At 53.8% G+C, this 21,250-nt stretch overlaps 1 protein-coding gene across 2 annotated transcripts; it reads right to left on the minus strand.

Moving 5' to 3' along the window:
* Window positions 1–297: 297 nt before the first annotated feature.
* LMAN2L (lectin, mannose binding 2 like) lies at window positions 298–20,559 on the minus strand. Of its 2 annotated transcripts, XM_084614971.1 has the most exons (9): window positions 20,415–20,559; window positions 18,559–18,677; window positions 14,871–14,988; window positions 13,607–13,689; window positions 7,695–7,727; window positions 6,210–6,371; window positions 5,995–6,109; window positions 4,450–4,569; window positions 298–3,738 (listed from the first exon to the last, which is right to left on the minus strand). In XM_084614971.1, exons 1-9 carry the CDS (start codon window positions 20,551–20,553, stop codon window positions 3,596–3,598), a joined length of 1,032 nt encoding a protein of 343 aa, XP_084471097.1. In that variant the 5' UTR covers window positions 20,554–20,559; the 3' UTR covers window positions 298–3,595. The 2 variants fall into 2 exon arrangements, with proteins under 2 accessions (XP_084471097.1, XP_084471098.1); XM_084614972.1 differs by lacking the exon at window positions 7,695–7,727.
* Between the last annotated feature and the right edge of the window lie 691 nt (window positions 20,560–21,250).

The raw sequence follows: 21,250 nt of genomic DNA on the forward strand, positions 1-21,250 counted from the left end.
TCACTGAGGCGGTTCTGTACCTACCAGCCGCTGCAGCAGGGGCAGGAGGGCAGGGGAAGTGCAGCTCTTACCCCACGGTGCCCAGGGAACTCCTGGGAGGAGCCAAGATGGACACGTACACACCTGGCGGGGTCTTTGTAGAACTATAAGGTCCATCAATACCCAACCCCAAACCCTGCAGCCCGGAGCAGGCAGACAAGAGCAGCGCCCCAGGATTAAGTGCAGTACAGCCCTGGGGGGGGGCTGTTTTTCCAGGACACAAATTACACTTGCAGAAACAGGTGTACACACATACAGTTCTGTTGATCAGGTAAAATGTTTTAAAAGAGGCAAAAAAGCAGAACCCACACTTTCAGGCTGCCCTCGTGCTTTGCCACATGTAAAATCTCCCCCAGAGGCATCCTACCAGACCAAGCCACCCTGCTACAGCAAATGCCAGGTTGCCACCCTCAGGGCAGGGGGCTTAGATACGCAGTCAGGGGAGCAAACGTCTTAGGCGGATCCTTTCTGCAGAGGGAAGCTCCTCCTGAAGCCTCCTCACTGATTTTCCTACAGAGGCCGCGGCTCTGAACTGCGTTGGGAGGGAAACAGGGCGGAACTCAAAGATACGCAAGCAGGGATCATATTTCAGTGTCCAGAGCAGAGGCCCCAAGCTGTGGCCTGCAGTCACTCCACACTTCAGAAAGCCCACGTCCTCCTATTAGCACGGGCCTGCAATGCAAGAGCTGCAGGTCTTACCATACCAGGAGCTGCAGTAAGTCACTTGGCTTCCCCCTGCCCTATTTCACCCTCACCCCCAGGCCATGAGCTACCTGGGGTCTGGGTAAAGAGCACACAGTTTCTCACCTGCACCTCTGCTGATCAGGTCTCATGCCCCTGTAAAGTCCATCGCATTAAGGCTGCAGATTGCAGCGTCCATCTGGCCACTGGTACTGGCAGCTCCTGCCCAACAGGGCACAACACCAGCAGATCTCAGGAACCCTTCGGTTAACAACGCCGCAGCTCGCCGCCTCTCACGCTCCCTGCGGAGCACCGGCTACAACAGCTGCTTCCTGGCTGGGCCATGTTAGCACAGCTCCAGGAGCAATGCTGGTGACCGCACCTGTCCCAGTGCCCCTGGCTGGCCACTCCCAGAGCAGGGCAGGGTTTACATACAAGACTTTCAAAAGCAATTGGGGATTTTGGGTGCCCAGCCAGAGACCCCTGAAAGGGGCCTGGTTTTCACAAGGGGCTGGGAGCCCTGCTCCAAACAGGGAGGCTTTTTAAGATGTCTCCAGTTAGGTGCCCAAAAACTGAGGCACTTAAAAAGAAAAAAAAAAAAATCACAAGTCTTTTGAAAGTCTTAGCTAATAACCATGTTCTTTACTTAGTTGGGCCATGGCCACCCTTGGGTGCAGAGACATCAGGAATCCAGGCTCTGCTGCCGTGACAGGAATTGGAAGGGAGAGGACTTTCTGAATCTAAACCTTCCTCCTTCAAAGGGCAGGTTCCTCTGAGGAGTCCTGGCATTTCCTCAGCTCAGACCTTCTCCTCATCCCAGCCCTCATTATTGGGCCCCAGAGATGGCTTGACAGGCAGGAGGAGCCGTCAGGGCCTGGTTTTACTGTCACTGTAACAAGGGCACGAGATCCAGCTAGACGTGGTTGGCTAGGAGAAGGTGAGAACATGGCTCTGGTGTGTTGTGTCGAGCCAGCCAAGCCTTGTCCACATTGAGCTCACAGCTACAGGCCTGTTGACACTACAGAATGGAACAGTGTCAGGGACAAAGTGTTATACCCAGAATTTCCAGGGGACCCTTCTCCCCCCTCTGCATTGGTATTATGAGCGACTCAGCACCCTCAGCAGGACCTACAGAAAGCAAGAACTCATTAAAACACAGCAGTCATTGAGGTAGGAAATAACTAACCCTCCCTGAAAGGCAGCAAAGGTTTTGTAGAGATCAGAACTCTCTTTCCCAAGCATGGCTAAGGTCTCCGCCAGGCCAATAAACCCTCTGACCTTCCTTTGCCAGCACGCTTCCAAACTCCTGGTTACACCAGATCTAGATCCTTCACAAACACAAAGGGACCACGTACAAATGCTGGCATCAGGTTTCTGGGTGAGGAAGAAAGAACAGAGCCTTTTCACATCACACCTACACCACTAACAGGACCTGGTGACATGCAAATAGCCCCTGCGCTCCAAGCCGGGGGGTACAGAAGGGAGGAAGGCAGCAGTGCATGCAGACTGACCCAGCGGTGGAGGGACAGGCCCCCCTGACAGCAGCAAGTGGTTATTACAATGGAACCCAGTGTTAAAACAGGCAGAGTCGCTGCGTGAGTCCATGCATGTGGACAGCAACATGATCACGTGAACCCCACCCCAGCAACGTGACCTGGCTTCGTGTGAACGAAAGGGAAGTGGGTCGGGACTAGCTGTCCCTTGCCCGCCACATTCCCATGCTCAGCAACAAGCGTCATGGAGACCCTGCACGCAGACGTACTGACCCTTGTGCAATGGGCCCGGGATCCAGACGGTTTCTCAGACTGGCCTGGTCTCACCAGGCTGCATTGAGACTTTTTAGTGCATGCTTCACCAGCGCAAACCCCCTTAGCCCTGGCTGGAAAGCCCGGCTGTCGGGGAGAAAGAGGAGGTGAGCACAGGCTAGCAGTGGCATCCTGGAGGCACTGAATGGAAGCAGCTCAGGTCAATTTCCATCAGAGGCTGAGAAGACCGTGCAGCCTGGAAGAGCCCTTGCTTTCCCTGCCATCATGCTGGGAGATCAGGCAGGATCAGGGTGGCACTGGGAGGCCAGTAGCCAATATCTGTGTTCATGCCCAGACCGTACTGGGGTGACTGTAAAACGAGGGGTTTTCCTTTAGCACAGCTGCCCGTTCCCCACTTCCAAACGAGGAGCAGCAGCGAGACATGGAATATTTTGTTCAGGGTGCAGGATTCAGCTGTGCTATGGCAAAACCAGGATTAAAGATTTCAAGCTGCCTGGGGCAGATGAGCTCGGCCTTCCCAACCAGCCTCAGGCAGCAAAGCCACCTGGATGGCAACACAGGCCGCGAGCAGCGGGGGCAGGGCCAGGGAGCTGGGACACTACTCCTCTTACCAGCAAGAAACGTTTGGTTTGGCCAAGTTTCACCCTTAAGCCAGAGGGGCTTTTCTAGGATTTTACAGTCTTCAGTGCCTGGCCTCCTAGCTGGGCTGTGGAACATCCCCAGATAGCACACGTAAGGCTCACCAACACGGAAACGACACAGCAGTCGGCTACACCCGCCCCAAGCATCTTCTAAACATCTTGCAAAGCAAGAGCTGCTGGGGGACGGCCCATCTGTCACTGCACCACCCTCGAGAGTCTCCTGATGCGCTACGTGTCACACGAAGCCTGCTCCCCATGTGATCCAGGACGTCCACTCCTGCTGGGAGCCTCAAAGAGAGACCGCAGCGGTCCCCATGGGGGCCAGCAAAGAAGCAGCCATCCGAAGGGGCTCTGGAAAGTCTGGGCTGAGCAGGCAAGGGCTTCTCTTCAGCTAGCCTCTGGCACGTGCCAACCCACTCCAGCAGAGCTGCTCGTGTGTCGAGGGAAGGGGCTGGGCAGGCGCCTAGGTCAGTAGAAGCGTTTCCGGCTCTGTTCCTGCCATTTGTTGTAGACTATGACTCCAATGACGATGGCAAACACCAGGGCGACCAGCGAGAAGAAGACAATTAAGAACAGGGCCAGGCTGCTCATGGGTTCCAGTGGGGCCTCCACTGTGGGGCAAAGGCAGAGGGGCACAAGCCCGGGTTAGCCACCACAGATCCCACACGCTCAGAGACTATGGTGATGGGGGTTGCATAAAAGCTTGGTTGGGTTTTACTTGCATTGCCCATCTCTGCGGTGTCCAGGGGAGACAGCCATCCACCCGCCCACCTTCCCCAGCACTCCATCCAAAGGGAGGCGCTTGCGTTTGTCCTGAGCTATGGGATCTGGGTTCGGTCTTGGGGAGATTTCAGAGACGTGAGAAAGCCTGGCTCAGAGACTGCATGCTACGTGGTCACTAGCCTGCAGAGGATCTCAAAGCACAGCCAGGGTTTTGGCTATCTCCATGCAGCAGAGCTCCTCCACCCTGTCTCCAGTGCTCGGGAGCCGGGAGACCCAGGGCAGGCTGTGCCCCGGCACACCTAATCCCCGCTTGAGGCCGTGGCTGCTCCTCTCTCCGGGGTACTGGAGAAGCCGACACTACAGAGAGCACTGGGACAGATGTGGGGACATCCACACTCAGCATTCGGTCACATCATTCCCGCCTTCTAGGAACGCTGAACATTAGCTAATAGAGCCATTCAAGCAGAGGGGCTCACAGGCAGGAGCTTCAGCAGATGGTGTGAGGACCCCGCCTGATGAATGGAATAGCCCATCTCCTGAGGAGAGCAGGTACTTGGTGGGTCCCAGCCTTGCACCTCACCAACCTGTGCGCTACTCACCTCCGGGCAGTTTCAGGTTGTCCACAACGGGCAGAAACACCTCTTTGTCCCGCTTCTCCTCCTCTGGACTCCGCTCAACCGTCAGCTGGTAGAGTTTCAGAGAAATGATGTCATGGTTATCTAGGGACACGAGAGAAACATGGCCTTAGACAGTATGCAGGAAGAGGAACCTTGGCCAGGGATGGCAGAGGGGCTGAAAGAGGGAAACACTGAACATCTGCTCAAATGGAGCCAAGCACCCATGCACGGAGCAAGCAGAACTCCACTCCCCAGGGCAGCGCCTGCCATCTTCTGTGGTTGGACCGTGTCCAGCACAACACGCTTTGCCACGAGGGGCCTTTAAGCCACTGAAATTCAGACTGAGAAATGAGGAGTTGTTCAGCCAGGGAGCACCTCTGATTTAAAGTCCATTTGGCAACCTGAAGGCAGAAAATTAGAATCATCCTCACAGGCATTCACTGCCTTTGTCTTTCTGTCACACATATTAGCAGGACAACTCAACTGCCCCAGCCAGCTTCTCCAATTCCCCGAGCATCTGCAGAGATTTTGGAAATAAAAGGAACTTTACTTGGAGCAAACAATGAATCCAGGCATTGGTGATCAACATGCTTTTGTAGAGGCTTGATTCAAACCTGTTCTAAACTGGCTTAAGAACGACTGAAGCAGACGGGGTTGGTACTTTCGGGTATTATGGCATAATCTGAACGGAATTCACACAGACGTTACAGACTGAAAAAGGCAAGGCTTTCGTTTCACCAAGAGCCTCAGTGGGCCAGACAGCTGTGCATCAGTGTCCACGAGACTGGTCCCCTCGCCTATACTGGAACAGGAGCACATGGCTCTTGGGCCAGAAAGCTCAAGAAGTGCCCTGCAAAACTGTGTAAGAGGGATGCTTGCTCTAAACCCCCAAAGTATGTCCCAAGGCCCCCGTCGAACTGCAGGCTGTGAACACCAGAGGTTCAGCTACAGGTATCCCCAGAGCCAGGGAGTGGCTGAGGTGGTTCAGGAGTCAGAGTGGGCACCTTTGTATTTGAAATCCTCGGACTGTTTATGTCAGCTCAGAGGAGCCCCCCGGCACCTGGCAAAATTCAGGTGCCCCAAGCCTAGAAGTGTCACCTGTGAGCTCCTGGGGTGCCACTGAAAACAGAAGGGTGCGGTGTCCCGTTCGGACCAAATGTCAGCCTTTCAGACTGAGGTTAATGCCAAGGACCCTTCCAAGGACATGACTTGGGGAGTTCGGCGCCCGAAGGTGCCCCCTGCAATTTTCAAACACACCTCAGGCACCTCAATACCGTGGTAGGTCTGGCCGGAGGCACTTGTGAAGGCAGGGCCTTCGCTCCCCAGTCACTTCGGGTGCAGCTACTGTGTGTTCAAAACCCGCAGCAGCAAGCCTGAGAGCCAGGTCCACAGACTCAGGCTCACGCGCCGGTGCCGGAAGCAGCTGTGCAGCCCAGGCTCTGAAGACCCCGGCTCGGAGACTCGCAGGCACAGCATAGGCCCACCCTCAGCACTTGTGGAGCACCGGCCAGGGTCACAGCGCGGTACCTGAGAGGTCTCCAGTGACGGAAGAGGTCCCAAAGAAGTATCCCCTTGGCAGGTGGACCCCCGGCATGTCAATACAGTCCCGCCACTCGTGCTTGCCATCAATGTCAATCATGATCTGAAACACATGAGACTTCACTCAACCCAGAGCAACCCAGCCCAGCCCTCCCAACATGAAGCCGACCTGGGCCTGGAGAGCTCAAGGAGTCACCACTCACCGTCAGCCTCCTTTTGACGTAGCGGACCACCAGGAAGGTGTCATGGTTCAGGTTGCGCACCGTGGCCGTGCAGCCTCCGAGCTCAGTGGGCCGTCCATCCCGGTCATGGTCGTAGGTGAGAGAGCCATTGTTCACCATGGCGGAGATGTAGGGGAACACATGCTAGGGAACACGGGACAAGGCCGCAGGTTAGTGGTCTCCTCACACTGCTCTGCGGAGGCCTGGCAATATGAACCATGGGCAACAGGGCAAATGCAGGCAGGCAGCAGAGAACACAGCTTTGCACAGGACACTGACAGCATGGAGCACGACATCAGGGCCGAGAGACCGACAAGAGCCTCGGCCAGTGCTCTAAATTCTCAAGCAGCCCGGCGTGACTGGGTCTGCAAGGGAGCGAGGTGCTGGCAGGAGGCACTGGACTGACTGATCCCTCTACCACCAGGCCTCAACCTGACTCCGAGACACCCAGGTCTAGAGAGGGACATGGGCTCTGCCTCTGTTCTCTCTACAGAGACCACCCACAACTTCCCATTGCCACCCCTGGGCGGGTGGATTGCGTGGCATGGACCCCCGCACGCCTGTCGCACAGGCCAGGCAGCCAAGCGGTTGTAGTACCACTGGGCCGGGCTGGATCTGGGACAGGGACGTCCGGCTACCACAGCCCAGGGGCCCCGGCCAGCCAGGACACTGTTCACGGGGGTCACGCGCCTCCTCTGAGTTGGGATTTTCTTTTATTAAGATCCATTCCACCAAGACATGCGCATTGTGCATCAGACTGGGCCCAGCACTCCCACGCCTCTCGATGGGCAACGCTGCCCAGAGGCCCACTGGCAGAGTCCTTTCCCAGGTCTGCAGTAGCAGACGGGCTAAACACACCACAGCTGAGCCACTGGTACGTGTAGCTTAGTTCGTTTCTGATGGACCCTCCTCTGTCGAGTAGGGGATGAGAAGACGAGCGAAGGCAAGCACTGCACCAAGGCCAGACCCCGGCGTAATGCTGCGTAGCAGGGAGATGCACAAGGTGGGGGAACAGAGGTTTGTTTATTCTAAAATGAAACAGGAACACTTCAGAACAGCAGGGATCCATGAGAACAGACAAGCTCGAGAGCTGCAGCGTCTCCTCTGCATGTAGGACCTGTGCAGCCATGAGGAGATGCCACAGGAAGAGACAGCTGCATCAAAACCACCCGAGCAGCAAGGCCCTGAGTGAGGGGCTTGGGGAGGCTACACACGTTAGACTTCCTTCAGGTCACAAGAAAGTAATCAGCAGCCCAGCGCACTGTCACAAGCACGCTGGCCGGGGGACCTGGCGGCAGATGGAGAGACTGGCTCTGAACCAGGCATACTGGCCGCAGTCAGATAAAGATTTCTGTAACTCTCGCAATGCCCTTCTCTCACCCAGCAAGGTCACAAACACCCTGGAAGTGCCCATGACAGAGAGAGGGGAGGGGACTCGGAGGCTGGAAATGAGCTAAGAGCAAATACCTGATTTCCAGGGGTATACCTCCTCTTCTGAGCCTGAGTCCAGAAGGATTATTGAGAGCAAGAAAGGGTACAGAACAAGACAGTCACTGACCAAATAGTTTAGTATGAACCTGCAAACTGGGAAGGAAATGCACCCTAGGAAACCACCAGCATTGTCCCCTTGCCAAGACTTGAGGGTACCTTACATTTTGCAAGTCATGTACCAAACCACTGAATACATGGCTTAAAAAGGCAACTGGCCCAAGAAACCCCACACTGTAATCCTGCACAGTTTATACCCTGTACTTCCCTTCCCCATCCCACAGCACAAAAGCACATTAACCCAGAGCTAAGGACCCGAGCTTAGAACATGCCAACAAAGGACTGCTTGGCGGGAATCACCACCACCCATATCTACAATTCCTCCAGCACCCTCAACTGTGTCCATCACACACACACAAATTACAGCAGGGTGCTCCCACGTTACACGTAGGAAATGAAGAGCTACGCAAGGAAAGAGGGTGCAGCTGTGATTGCAGGCGCTATTAGAGTGATTTGACGCTGTCTTGTCCAGCGTTTCTACTCCCTCTTGCTGTAGAAGGGAAGTGTTCACAGTTCAGGAAGTGGCTCTTGGCTTCTCTGAGGCAAGGGACAGTCCCAGAGCCATGTGGACACCAGTGTCCTGGGGAGCTGGGCACATGAGCCCAAGGCACGAACTCCCATCTCATGTGGGACCGAGTTCTACACCTGTTCCCTGAGAATCCCAGGCCGCACCACAGATGTCAACGGAGTTCACAGTGGCAGAGATCAGAACTGAGCCCTGGGCCCAATCTGAACAGAAATAAAAGCCTCCTGTGTGTGTTTGACTGTCTGGTTCGGACCGTAACCGGACATCAGCACAAATCTGTGGCAGGAGAAAGGCTGCAGATCTCCTTCTTTAAGATTTTTTTAGACAAAGGAAACGCAGTGGATTTAATTTACCTTGATTTCAGTAAGGCATTTGATACGGTGCCACATGGAGAATTATTAGCTAAACTGGAAAAGATGGGGATCAGTATGAAAACCGAAAGGTGGATAAGGAACTGGTTAAAGAGGAGACTACAGCAGGTCACACTGAAAGGTGAACTGTCAGGCTGGAAGGAGGTTACCAGTGGAGTTCCTCAGGGATCAGTTTTGGGACCAATCTTATTTAATCTTTTTATTACCGACCTCGGCACAAAAAGCGGGAGTGTGCTAATAAAGTTTGCGGATGACAACGCTGGGAGGTATTGCCAACTCAGAGAAGGACCAGGATATCATACAGGAAGATCTGGATGACCTTGTAAACTGGAGTAATAGTAATAGGATGAAATTTAATAGTGAAAAGTGCAAGGTCCTGCATTTAGGGATCAACAACAAGAATTTTTGTTATAAGCTGGGGACGGATCACTTGGAAGTATCAGGTTTCAGAGTAACAGCCGTGTTAGTCTGTATTTGCAAAAAGAAAAGGAGTACTTGTGGCACCTTAGAGACTAACCAATTTATTTGAGCATGAGCTTTCGTGAGCTACAGCTCACTTGAGCTGTAGCTCACAAAAGCTCATGCTCAAATAAATTGGTTAGTCTCTAAGGTGCCACAAGTACTCCTTTTCTTTTTGGAAGTATCAGAGAAGGAAAAGGACCTCGGAGTATTGGTTGATCACAGGATGACTATAAGCCGCCAATGGGATATGGCCGTGAAAAAAGCTAATGTGGTCTTGGGATACATCAGGCGAGGTATTTCCAGTAGAGATAAGGAGGCATTAGTACCGGTATACAAGGCACTGGTGAGACCTCATCTGGAATAGAGTGCGCAGTTCTGGTCTCCCATGTTTAAGGATGAACTCAAACTGGAACAGGTCCAGAGAAGGGCTACTAGGATGATCTGAGGAATGGAAAACCTGTCTTACGAAAGGAGACTCAAAGAGCTTGGCTTGTTTAGCCTAACCAAAAGAAGGTTGAGGAATAAATATCACAGAGGGAGAAGAATTATTTAAGCTCAGTACCAATGTGAACACAAGAACAAATGGATAGAAATTGGCCATCAGGAAGTTTACACTCGAAATTAGACAAAGGTTTCTAACCATCAGAGGAGTAAAGTTCTGAAACAGCCTTCCAAGGGAAGCAGTGGGGGCAAAAGACCTATCTGGCTTCAAGACTAAGCTTGATAAGTTTATGGAAGGGATGGTATGATGGGATAGCCTAATTTTGGCAATTAATTGATCTTCAACTATTAGGGGTAGATATGCCCAATGGCCTGTGATGGGATGTTAGATGGGGTGGGATCTGAGTTACTACAGAGAATTCTTTACTGGATGTCTGTCTGGTGAGTCTTGCCCACATACTCAGGGTTTAGCTGATCGCTATATTTGGGGTCGGGAAGGAATTTTCCTCCAGGGCAGATAGGTGAAAAACCCCCAGGGCCTCTGCCATTCTCTGCAGCATGGGGCATGGGTCACTTGCTGGAGGATTCTCTGCACCTCGAACTCTTTAAACCACGATTTGAGGACTTCAATAGATCAGACATAGGTTAGAGGTTTGTTACAGGAGTGGGTGGGTGAGATTCTGTGGCCTGCATTGTGCAAGGGGTCAGACTAGATGATCAAAAAGGTCTCTCCTGACCTTAAAGTCTATGATTCTATGAGATGATGTCATTTCTCCCTGCATTGTGGCTCGGATTCTGATCTTTATCCTCCATTAAACTCCAAGCCCTGGAATAGCATCAGTGTGGCTTCTTCAGCTGCCCAGCATTATCTAGGATCCAACTTAAGGGTACAATGGCCCTTCATAGAGCAAGGGCAGACCATTGTTAATGTTCCAACCAAACTGGATGCTGATTCAAGACCTGCAGATCTGTTCAATCAGTTTCAAGGTCTGAAGCCAGCTGCACAGCTGAGCTGGTCAGACATTGGAGTCTAAAGGAGAGCCATGGGGTTCCTCCCCACTCACTTTAGAAAAATCCAAATGCCTGAAACAAAACCTTTGTCAATGTCCTTGGAAATTTTCTGATAAAGTGAAAGTGTGACAAAAATGCTGGTTTCCTTTGCAAAGCAATTCTTCAGTGAAAGCGTGTTTGGGCCCAGCTCTAATACACACTCATTGGTTTAGCCCACATTTGTCTCAATAATAAGTAACAACACTGCCTGGCTGTACAGCTCTAGAGCACAGGAGATGTTCTCCAGAACAGCTTAACAGAAGCACTGTGCAGGAAGCCCTGACCAGCTAGTACTGGGGTGATCCTGGCAATTACAGGCTGGTAAGCCTGCCTTCAGTAATGGGCAAACTGGGTGAAATTATCGTAAAGAACAGAATTGTCAGACACAGAGATGAACATAATTTGTTGGGGAAGAGTTAACATGGTTTTTGTAAAGGGAAATCATGCCTCACCAATCTACTAGAATTCTTTGAGGGGGTCAACAGGCATGTGGACAAGATGAATCCAGTGGATATGGTGTACATAGAGTTTCAGAAAGCCTTTGACAAGGTCCCTCACCAAAGGCTCTTAAGCAAAGTAAGCTGCCACGGGATAAGAGGGAAGGTCCTCTCATGGATTGGTAACTGGTTAAAAGATAGGAAACAAAGAGTAGGAATAAATGATCAGTTTTCAGAATGGAGAGAGGGAAATAGTGGTGTCCCCCAGGGGTCTGTACTGGGACCAGTCCTACTCAACATATTTGTAAATGATCTGGAAAAAGGAGTAAACGGTGAGGTGGCAAAATTTGCAGATGATACAAAACTACTCAAGATAGTTAAGTCCAAAGCAGACTGCGAAGAGTTACACAAGGATCTCTCAAAACTGGGTGACTGGGCAACAAAATGGTAGATGAAATTCAATGTTGATAAATACAAAGTAATACACATTGGAAAACATAATCCCGGCTATTCATATAAAATTATGAGGTCTAAATTAGCTGTTACTACTCAAGAGAGATCTTAGCATTATTGTGGAGAGTTCTCTGAAAACATCCACTCACTGTGCAGCGGCCATCAAAAAAGCAAACAGAATGCTGGGACTCATTAAGAAAAGGATAGATTATAAGACAGAAAATATCATGTTGCCTCTCTATAAATCCATGCTGTGCCCACATCTGGAATGCTGCATGCAGATGTGGTCGCCCCATCTCAAAAAAAAATATATTGGAATTGGAAAGGGTTCAGAAAAGGGCAACAAAAAGGATTAGGGGGATGGAACAGCTTCCATATGAGGAGAGATTAGTAAAACTGGAACTTTTCAGCTTGGAAAAGAGACTAAGGGTGGATATGATGGAGGTCTATAAAATCATGTGTGGAGAAAGTAAATAAGGAAGTGTTGTGAGAAGGCGTGAATAACACAAGAACTAGGGTTCACCCAATGAAATTAATAGGCAGCGGGTTTAAAACAAACAAAAGGAACTATTTTTTCGATGCAACGCAGTCAACCTGTGGAACTCCTTGCCAGAGGATGTTGTGAAGGCCAAGCCTATAACACGGTTGAAAAAAAACTAGATAAGTTAATGGAGGACAAGTCCATCAATGGCTATTAGCCAGGATGGGCAGGGATGGTGTCCCTAGTCTCCGTTTGCCAGAAGCTGGGAATGGGCGACAGGGGATGGATCACTTGATGATTCTCCGTTCTGTTCATTCCCTCTGGGGCATGTGGCACTGGCCACTGTTGGCAGTCAGGATACTGGGCTAGATGGACCCTTGGTCTGACCCAGTAGGGCTGTTCTTATGTTAGCATTTGGGCCACTGCTATGCAGAGCTGAGGATCACCACACTACAGGTCCACACTAGCTAGTGTCCACACACTTCAGACAGCTTCCGGGGAGTCCCCAAATCCCCAAGGGAAACGAGTACAACTGCTTCCCATTTCTCATTCTCCCATATCCCCTGCAAAGCGTACGCAGCCACTGCCGAAGGCCGCTGTAGGCCTATAGCTCGTCCTAATCGGTGTGTCCGGCCTGCACACACGGGCCTTGGGCAGCCAGACAATGCCCACCACCATCAGGACTTGCCCTGCAGAGCAGTGATACTTCATACGGGGAGTCGGCAGTGAGGAGACACTAACCAGGATCGCTCAGTCTTTGCGAGTGCGCCTCTACACCAGATGCCATGACACACAGAAGGGGCTGCAGAGGGAAGCTCACTGGTCTGGCCTGCAGCCCCCTCCATGTATGAAGAGCTACTTGCCTCCTGCTAGTCCCCTGGAGAGGGACAAGGAAGACAGCAAACTCAAAACCCGAAGGGAAGAGAGACAGGAGAGGGGAGAGAGTGCAGCATCAATAGCAAGTGACCAAAAGCTGCAGCCAGGAGGAGCCGGAGAAGAAGCTACGTTTAGACTGTTCTGCGATTGGGATCTCTAACATACAGCTGCATTGTGGCTAGAAATATGGCCAAAGCCTTTTCATAGAATATCAGGGTTGGAAGGGACCTCAGGAGGTCATCTAGTCCAACCCCCTGCTCAAAGCAGGGCCAACCCCAACTAAATCATCCCGGACAGTGCTTTGTCAAGCCTGACCTTAAAAACTTCTAAGGAAGGAGATTCCGCCACCTCCCTAGGTAACGTATTCCAGTGTTTCACCACCCTCCTAGTGAAAAAGTTTTTCCTAATATCCAACCTAAACCTCCCCCACTGCAACTTGAGACCATTGCTCCTTGTTCTGTCATCTGCTACCGTTGAGAACAGTCTAGATCCATCCTCTTTGGAATCCGCTTTCAGGTAGTTGAAAGCAGCTATCAAATCCCCCCTCATTCTTCTCTTCTGCAGACTAAACAATCCCAGTTCCCTCAGTCTCTCCTCCTAAGTCACGTGTTCCAGTCCCCTTTTGAACAAGCTAATACGCCAACTCTGCCCCCAAGCTCTGGAGGCATAGCCACGGTAATACAACTTCACATTCATCTCCCACCTCCCTCGGAACTGCCACAAAGCCATCTTACCTCCTGCTGCTTCTCCTCATTGGGGTAGGTGTCTACAAACACCCCCAGCCCCAGAAAGTGATCCTTGCTCCCAAACACGGGCCCTGGAACAGATGGCAGAGTGTGAACAGTGGGCGACACAGCTTGCGTGCTGTCACGCTCTAGCAGAGACAGTGGGGTGAGTGCTTTCCACCCTGCGCGTGGGCAGATTTACTCCCCAAGCCATCAATGGGCCCCACCTTGGAGCAGAACCACAAGAGTAGCTTGAAGAGGATGCAGTAATATTTGGTAGTGTCAGACAGACATTTGCCTCCTTGAGAGAGCCAGTGGGGAGGCCTCCAACTTCATGCAAATGCCCATTTGAAGGAGTTTGCCCCCAAGGATCTAGGCCAGAGATGCCTCCGAAGGTAGCCTTGGCTTAGCACCAGTAACAGCTCGGAAGGAATGTTAGCAAGTGGCACTGGATAAGTCACCCTTTACCTTCACCCTCTCCCCACAGAGGAGCCCATTCCTGGATCCGTGCTTAGGGGGCCTGAAGACCCCTCCGCGTGGCAGCATTTAGCACTTGCTGAGCAGCAGAGCCCAGTGCCCATGTCACAGGACCAATACCCCGCAGACCCGAGTTCGATCCCCGGGTCTGCCACTCCCCCTCTGCACCTCTCTTCCCCCATCTGTCACATGGAGACAGCGACACTCTCACCTGATGAATCACTTTGCAATCTACATAGAAGGAGTGCTAGATATCAGAGCTCTTTACAAACAACTCATGAGGTAGGAGGCTTTCCCGTTTGACAGATGCGGAAACGGGAGCAGAGTTTCGGAGTACAGGTGTTCCTGGCCCCAGGCCCATGCTTAGCCCACTAGGACACTGCCCTTCGCAGCACAAGTCTGATTTCCAGAGCTTTGGAGCCACTGCAGCCTCCATTCCTGCAGTAGGAATGGGGCTTGCTTTGCACCTCTGAAAATCCGGGCAAGCAGTTTGCTACTGCACAGCTGAATTCATAGCCACTCTGGACTCCTCAGAGCCCCCATCAATGGTCACCCCGAGCTTTTGCAGAGCAAAGTCAGTATTAGCTATAGTGTGGTCACAGTCGCTCCTGGCTCCCTCCTTGTCGGTCCCTGCAAATAGGAGCCGGATGGCAGCAGCTGTAGATGCAATCTACATCCACAGCCAAGGGCGGCACACTCTGGCTAGCGTGTTTCCGCTGGGGCAGGAGAAAGCCGGCAGCGGAGGCTCTGTGCAGCACTTCCCCTTGCAGATGACGCCTCCGTGAGAGTATTTTACCTGGCTGCATGCGATCCTTGGTGTACCAGATGGCAAAGCCGTCCCCATTCAGGTTCTTCTTGCCTTGCCCATGGATTTTAAAATGGACCTGCATCTCCCAGTCTCGGAGGTAACAAGGCTGCAAGAGAGAAAGGGGGAGAGCGTGTGCAGCAGTCAGGGGGACTTTGACAATAGCCTACACACCCCTTGCAATTCACAGCCCTTCTGGCTATTGGCTTGCAGGCAGATAACATTACTAAGGGACCCCATGTCAGCTGGGATCTGTTCCATCTGGATGGGGAGGGAGAGCCACAACTGGTTGCAGTGTCCCCAGCCAGACAGCACAGCTGCTTTTCTGCACAGACAGCAAGCCATGGCACCAACACATCCGCCGCCTCATGGAAAAGCACTGGCCTGCCTTAGCACAAATACATCCGCTAAATGGAGCCACACTGCAGAGATGTCTTCGTCCTTCATGTCCCTTGCCAATAGGCTGCACGGCCTTACCTTTTGTATTTCAGCAAGAGTAATTAATCACAGGGGGATTAGGGAAGATTAGGGAATCATGGATATAAAAACAAAGAGCTTGATTCTGATCTCGCACTGTTCGAAGCCAGGAGTAACGCCAGTGAAATCAAGGAAAGAGATCAGAATCAGGCCCAGAGCAGCTTGGATTTCATCACTATAGATGAACAAATGACACCCCTTTATGAACATCAGATGAAGCGTAGAACCAGTCGAGGCAAAGAATGTAAATAGTTTTATCATCGAGTCATCCAGCCTGGATACGAGTCAGCAGCTAGACAGGTACTTCGACTCCTGGACTCGTACCATATGACCACAGTCAAATGTAAAGGGAAACTGCCCATTTCAAAGTCACATCTGAAAACGCATTACAAATAAAATGCTTAAAAAGGGCTGTAGTCAGCATTGTATTGAATTTCCATATGAAAGAACAGGAAGATCCACAGTCAGAGACATCTCGCAAGAGTGTCCCAAGAGTGTCCGTAGCTGGGGATTGATTGCCAAACGCAGCAGCATCAAGCCTTCCCCGCACCACAGATATGTACCAGAGGTACCTGGCAACTCACTGTGGAAGGCAGACTCACAACAGACAATTAGAACATGTTCAGGTCAGAGAGATGCACCTACATCATACAGACAATTGTACAGAGACGTGGGAGGCCTCCGAGCTCCATGGAGACAATTTACACAGCTCTTTAATATAAGAAGGCAGCTGTCCAACACACTCTGAAGGGTTAGCGATGTCTGATTTAAAACTGTCTCATTCCATGGAATGAAAGGACATGGCTATTAACTGACAGGACTCTGTCCTCCTAAGCAGAGTATCCCTGACACAGTGGGCTGCAAGAAGAGTACTGACCTGGAAAGGCTTGGTACAGCTACAGTGTCTTTGCTCTTGGAACAAGCTATCTTTTTCCAACACACAGTCAACTATTCTGGACTCAAACGGCAGGCGGAATTAGACAGGTACTTGTTTGGAGAGAACAGAAATCATAATAGTTCTACAGGAAGCTTACTATGGAACTACAGTACATGAAAGAGCATCACTATCTACCCCACAGGTAAATTCCATCCCAAACTGTCATGTCTTCGAGTGGCTCCTACTGTATATCCTATCACGGAACTTAGGCAATGAAATTCACTGCCTGCACAAAATGCAGACAAAAACTACAACTGCACAGCCAGACATTATAAGGAGTGATCTGCAGTGTATGAGCTCAACCTGGGCCAGCATATGCAAGCGTGAGGGAGTTGTGACCACGCTGGCCTTTCCATACTACTAAATGGGAGAGGGCTTCTCGCTAGACCACTGAGAGATGGGAGGGCGTCTTAATCTGGAAGAGATTGGGAATCACTGCTCTCGTGTTTTTCTGCCAAACACTGAAATCCAGCGCACACACTTGCAAACTACATCACGATCCTGCACCATGTGACTATAGGCACAACAAGATGATGGGCCTAAAAGAAAGCCCTAAGACCCTAAAAAGAAAGCCTCTAATAGCAAGCCCTTCTGTGTCCACATCACAGCTAAGAGACCACACTTCTCTTTGCCTTGCAATTGCACTCACCAAGAATAGGCATTTTTCAGCTTTGGAAAGTGTGTGATTACTGCTATAATCCAGAGAAACATCCTATCAAAGCTTCAGGTTTGAGTGATTTTTTTAAAAAGGAGGATCCATTACAAGACCAGCTATCGCGCAGCAAGGGAAGACCATGGGAGTTGGTTAGAGGGCCCAAGCAGATTTAAGTGGAGAAGGCCTGCACTGAACAGCACAGGGGGATATACTGACCGTAAGACACTTTCTGGCTCAAATTCCAGCTTTTCACATCATAAGCAAATTATATCCACTCCTCAGGCAAGACTTAAGTTAGATAAAAAGAACAGGAGTACTTGTGGCACCTTAGAGACTAACAAATTTATTAGACTTTAAGGTGCCACACAAGTACTCCTGTTCTTTTTGCGGATACAGACTAACACAGCTGCTATTCTGAAACCTGAAGTTAGATAAACATTCGATGAGAGATGAATGTGTGACTCAAACTGACAGCCACCAAAGAAAGGTAGAGAACCCAGATACTTGTGCTGCTGTGGCCAAGCATTAAAGGTAGAGGTGAGGTTAGTCGTTTTCAGATTCTGGTGGAACCTTGGCACCTGGGAGCAGGGGAACGACAGATCAAGTTTACAGGATAAACTCAGTGAGCCCAACTCATACTGGTATAAGCAGGTACAAGTCCACTGACTTATCTGAGTTGCAACTGCTTATACCAGATTTGCCTTTGGTCCAGTGTTCTTTTGCACATCTACACAGTTCACATTACCCCAGAACAAAAAGCCTCTTTCATAAATCATTGTATTTGGGGGACATGGATCTTCATCCACTCAGGCTCTAAAGAATGTGCCATGTACAGGGAGCACAGGGAGTGGTGATCCTGAATGGGACATCTGAGCTATAATAATAGAGGGATTTAGGATCAAATCCCGTAATAGAATTAGCAGGGCTATTGCCCGGGAGCAAGCCAGTTAGAAGCACTGCCTTTTTGTGCTTTTAGTCAAAGGAAAAGCTCAGTGGAATGGAAAAGGAGGACTTGTGGCACCTTAGAGACTAACCAATTTATTAGAGCATAAGCTTTCGTGAGCTACAGCTCACTGCTCTAATAAATTGGTTAGTCTCTAAGGTGCCACAAGTCCTCCTTTTCTTTTTGCGAATACAGACTAACACGGCTGCTACTCTGAAACCTGTCAGTGGAATGGAACATCGTCACCAGGTTAGTGACCTCCTATAGATACACCGAGAGCAGAGACATTGCCAAGACACTGATTTAGCAACAGGCTTGTTTCAGATTAACTGTAGCTGGAGTTTATTTTGCACAACGATTCCACAAATCTGTCTTCTCTCATGAAAACTATTGGCCAATCTGCCCGAGGCCCATCCACCCTTCATTCCGCACTTGAGCAAAGGATCTTCAACATCAATGCACCACTTCCTGTAACCTGCAGCAGCAGATTCCCATCAGAATCTTGACTCCATAAATGAAGACATCCCGATTACCATCTTGTTACCCCTCACCACCTTGAATGCAGACATACTGGCTGCAGCCCAAAGATAGAAATCACTTCTGCACAAGATACAAAACCCTGGAGTGCCAACGCTCCTCACAGATTGCTAGAGAACGTTATTCTTACCACTCTGTTCCACACGGCCCCCTGTTTGCTCTGCATGTCCGGTGTGAGGCGGACGTACTGAGTCGTGACCATGGCATTGCCCATAAGGTCCCAGAGAGAGGAACTGGAAGATCCAACACCTGGCGGGTAGAAGGGAAACATTTGCACCAGCCCTACAATGGTAAAGTGCACTGATCGCCCTGTGCTTTGCCACTCCTCACCCAACCCCCCTTCAATCCATCTTCCCACCCCCCCCCTGCTTCCTTCTCTGCCTTGTTTCTCCTCCCAGACCCTCCGCCTGGCCGCCTCCTCTTTCCCTCTCCAGACAGCTGCACAAAGCACCAGGTACACTTGCTTCCTCCCACCCCACCTACACACCTCATCCCCCAGCCTTTCTCCCTCCTGCATCTTCCCCGCCCCCCAAACACTGCCATACTCTAGCCACTCCCCGCGGCTCCCTCTGCACCCCACCCTGCCGTTCCCTGTCCTCCCCACACCAGCCGCCCACTCAACTCGCTACCTCAGGTGCTTCGCCTGCCCCCTCCCTACTCCCCTTTCCCCCACTTTGACTCCTTCCCCCCCCGTCCTCCCCGCCCCAGTTACTGCTTCCCCTGATCCCACCACCCCACACCCCGAATGTCCCAGCCCCTCTCGCGCAGCCCAGGTCCGCCTGCACCCCCTTCCACCCACGAGCTCCCCCTTCGCCCCAGGCGCCCATCACCCCCATACGGCAGGTGTCCCGTCCGCCCCACACACACACACACACACCCCCCCCGAGGGGGTCCCCCCACACACACCCCCACGCCCCCCCACGCCTAGCCCACCCCCCGCAGGGGTCCCCACGCCCAGCTCCCCCCCACCCCCCCGCGGCCCCCCCCAAGCCTAGCCCACCCGCCGCCCAGCTCCCCCCCCACCCCCCCGCGGGCCCCCCCACGCCTAGCCCACCCCCCGCCCAGCTCCCCCCCACCCCCCCGCGGGCCCCCCCACGCCTAGACCACCCCCCGCCCAGCTCCCCCCTCACCCCCCGCGGGCCCCCCCACGCCTAGCCCACCCCCCGCCCAGCTCCCCCCCACCCCCCCGCGGGCCCCCCCCACGCCTAGCCCCCCCCACGCCTAGCCCACCCCCCGCCCAGCTCCCCCCCCACCCCCCCGCGGGCCCCCCCCACGCCTAGCCCACCCCACGCCCAGCTCCCCCCCACCCCCCCGCGGGCCCCCCCACGCCTAGCCCACCCCCCGCCCAGCTCCCCCCTCACCCCCCCGCGGGCCCCCCCACGCCTAGCCCACCCCCCGCCCAGCTCCCCCCCACCCCCCCGCGGCCCCCCCCACGCCTAGCCCACCCCCCGCCCAGCTCCCCCCCACCCCCCCGCGGCCCCCCCCAAGCCTAGCCCACCCGCCGCCCAGCTCCCCCCCCACCCCCCCGCGGGCCCCCCCACGCCTAGCCCACCCCCCGCCCAGCTCCCCCCCACCCCCCCGCGGGCCCCCCCACGCCTAGACCACCCCCCGCCCAGCTCCCCCCTCACCCCCCGCGGGCCCCCCCACGCCTAGCCCACCCCCCGCCCAGCTCCCCCCCACCCCCCCGCGGGCCCCCCCCACGCCTAGCCCCCCCCACGCCTAGCCCACCCCCCGCCCAGCTCCCCCCCCACCCCCCCGCGGGCCCCCCCCCACGCCTAGCCCACCCCACGCCCAGCTCCCCCCCACCCCCCCGCGGGCCCCCCCACGCCTAGCCCACCCCCCGCAGGGGTCCCCACGCCCAGCTCCCTCCCACCCCCCCGCGGGCCCCCCCCACGCCTAGCCCACCCCACGCCCAGCTCCCCCCCACACCCCCCCGCGGGGGTCCCCCCACGCGCACACACCCCCACCCCCCGCGGGGCCCCTCACCCTGGTAGGGCTTGCTGAGCGAGTGCTCCCGTTTCAGGTGCTCCTCGGTCTGCTCGGCGCGGGCCCCGCGCAGCACCAGCAGCACGAGCAGCCCCGGGAGCCCGGCCCGCCACCGCCGCGCGACCGCCGCCGCCGCCATCTTCCCCCAGCCCGGCCCCAGGCCCCGGCCCCGCCCCCGCGCCTCTCATTGGCCGCAGGGCGCCCCCGCCCAGCTCCGCCATTGGCTCCCTCCAGGCACCGCCCACTGACGCGGATCGTGATACTGGTTGGCTGAGGAGCGCATCCGTCACTGGGCGGAACGCGGCCGGCCGCGTGCGGTCGTGCCCCACCCGTCAGCTCCGCGCGAGGGGCTCTGGGAAATGTAGTGCCCTCGCCGCTTCCGGGCACGGGGGTCCTTAAAGGGACCCGGTCCCCATTTCTCGGGGCAGCGGCTGCGGGCTCTGCGTCCCCAGCGGGACACGGCCACAGTTGCCTAGCGACATGGGGCCAACGGTGCCATGGCGACGGTGGCCTGGCGACCGTGACGCGGCGATGGGACCGTGCGTGGTGCTGGGGGCCGGAGGGGGCCCCTGACTGTGCCTCCCTGCCTCAGTTTCCCCATCGAAATGCTCCGGTTACTTCCGTGGCACCAGACATTGCCCAGCCCCGCCCCCCGCCTCGTGGGGCCTGCGCCCATCTCAGCAGCCACGCTGCACTGACAGGCCCTTTTACACCCTCCATCGCCGGGTCTCCCCCTGCAGCACAGACCGAGGGCTCCCTGAGTGCTGGGTCAGTGTCGCTGACGCCACTGTGTGTGGGGAAACTGAGTCACAGGGAGGGGGAAGGGCCTTGCCCTG

This window comes from Lepidochelys olivacea (genome assembly GCF_965140295.1).
Source record: "Lepidochelys olivacea isolate rLepOli2 genome assembly, chromosome: 26".
Lineage (NCBI taxonomy): Eukaryota > Metazoa > Chordata > Testudines > Cheloniidae > Lepidochelys > Lepidochelys olivacea.

What these genes read in the sequence shown, in the direction of transcription:
- LMAN2L (XM_084614971.1), bottom strand. Translation starts at nt 20,553, where the DNA reads ATGGCGGCGGCGGCGGTCGCGCGGCGGTGGCGGGCCGGGCTCCCGGGG. An exon ending in GGGCCGTGTGGAACAGAGTG is followed by an intron (nt 14,989 to 18,558) that starts GTAAGAATAACG and finishes TCTCTCTTGCAG; the next exon opens with CCTTGTTACCTCCGAGACTG. An exon ending in CAAGGATCGCATGCAGCCAG is followed by an intron (nt 13,690 to 14,870) that starts GTAAAATACTCT and finishes CATCTGTTCCAG; the next exon opens with GGCCCGTGTTTGGGAGCAAG.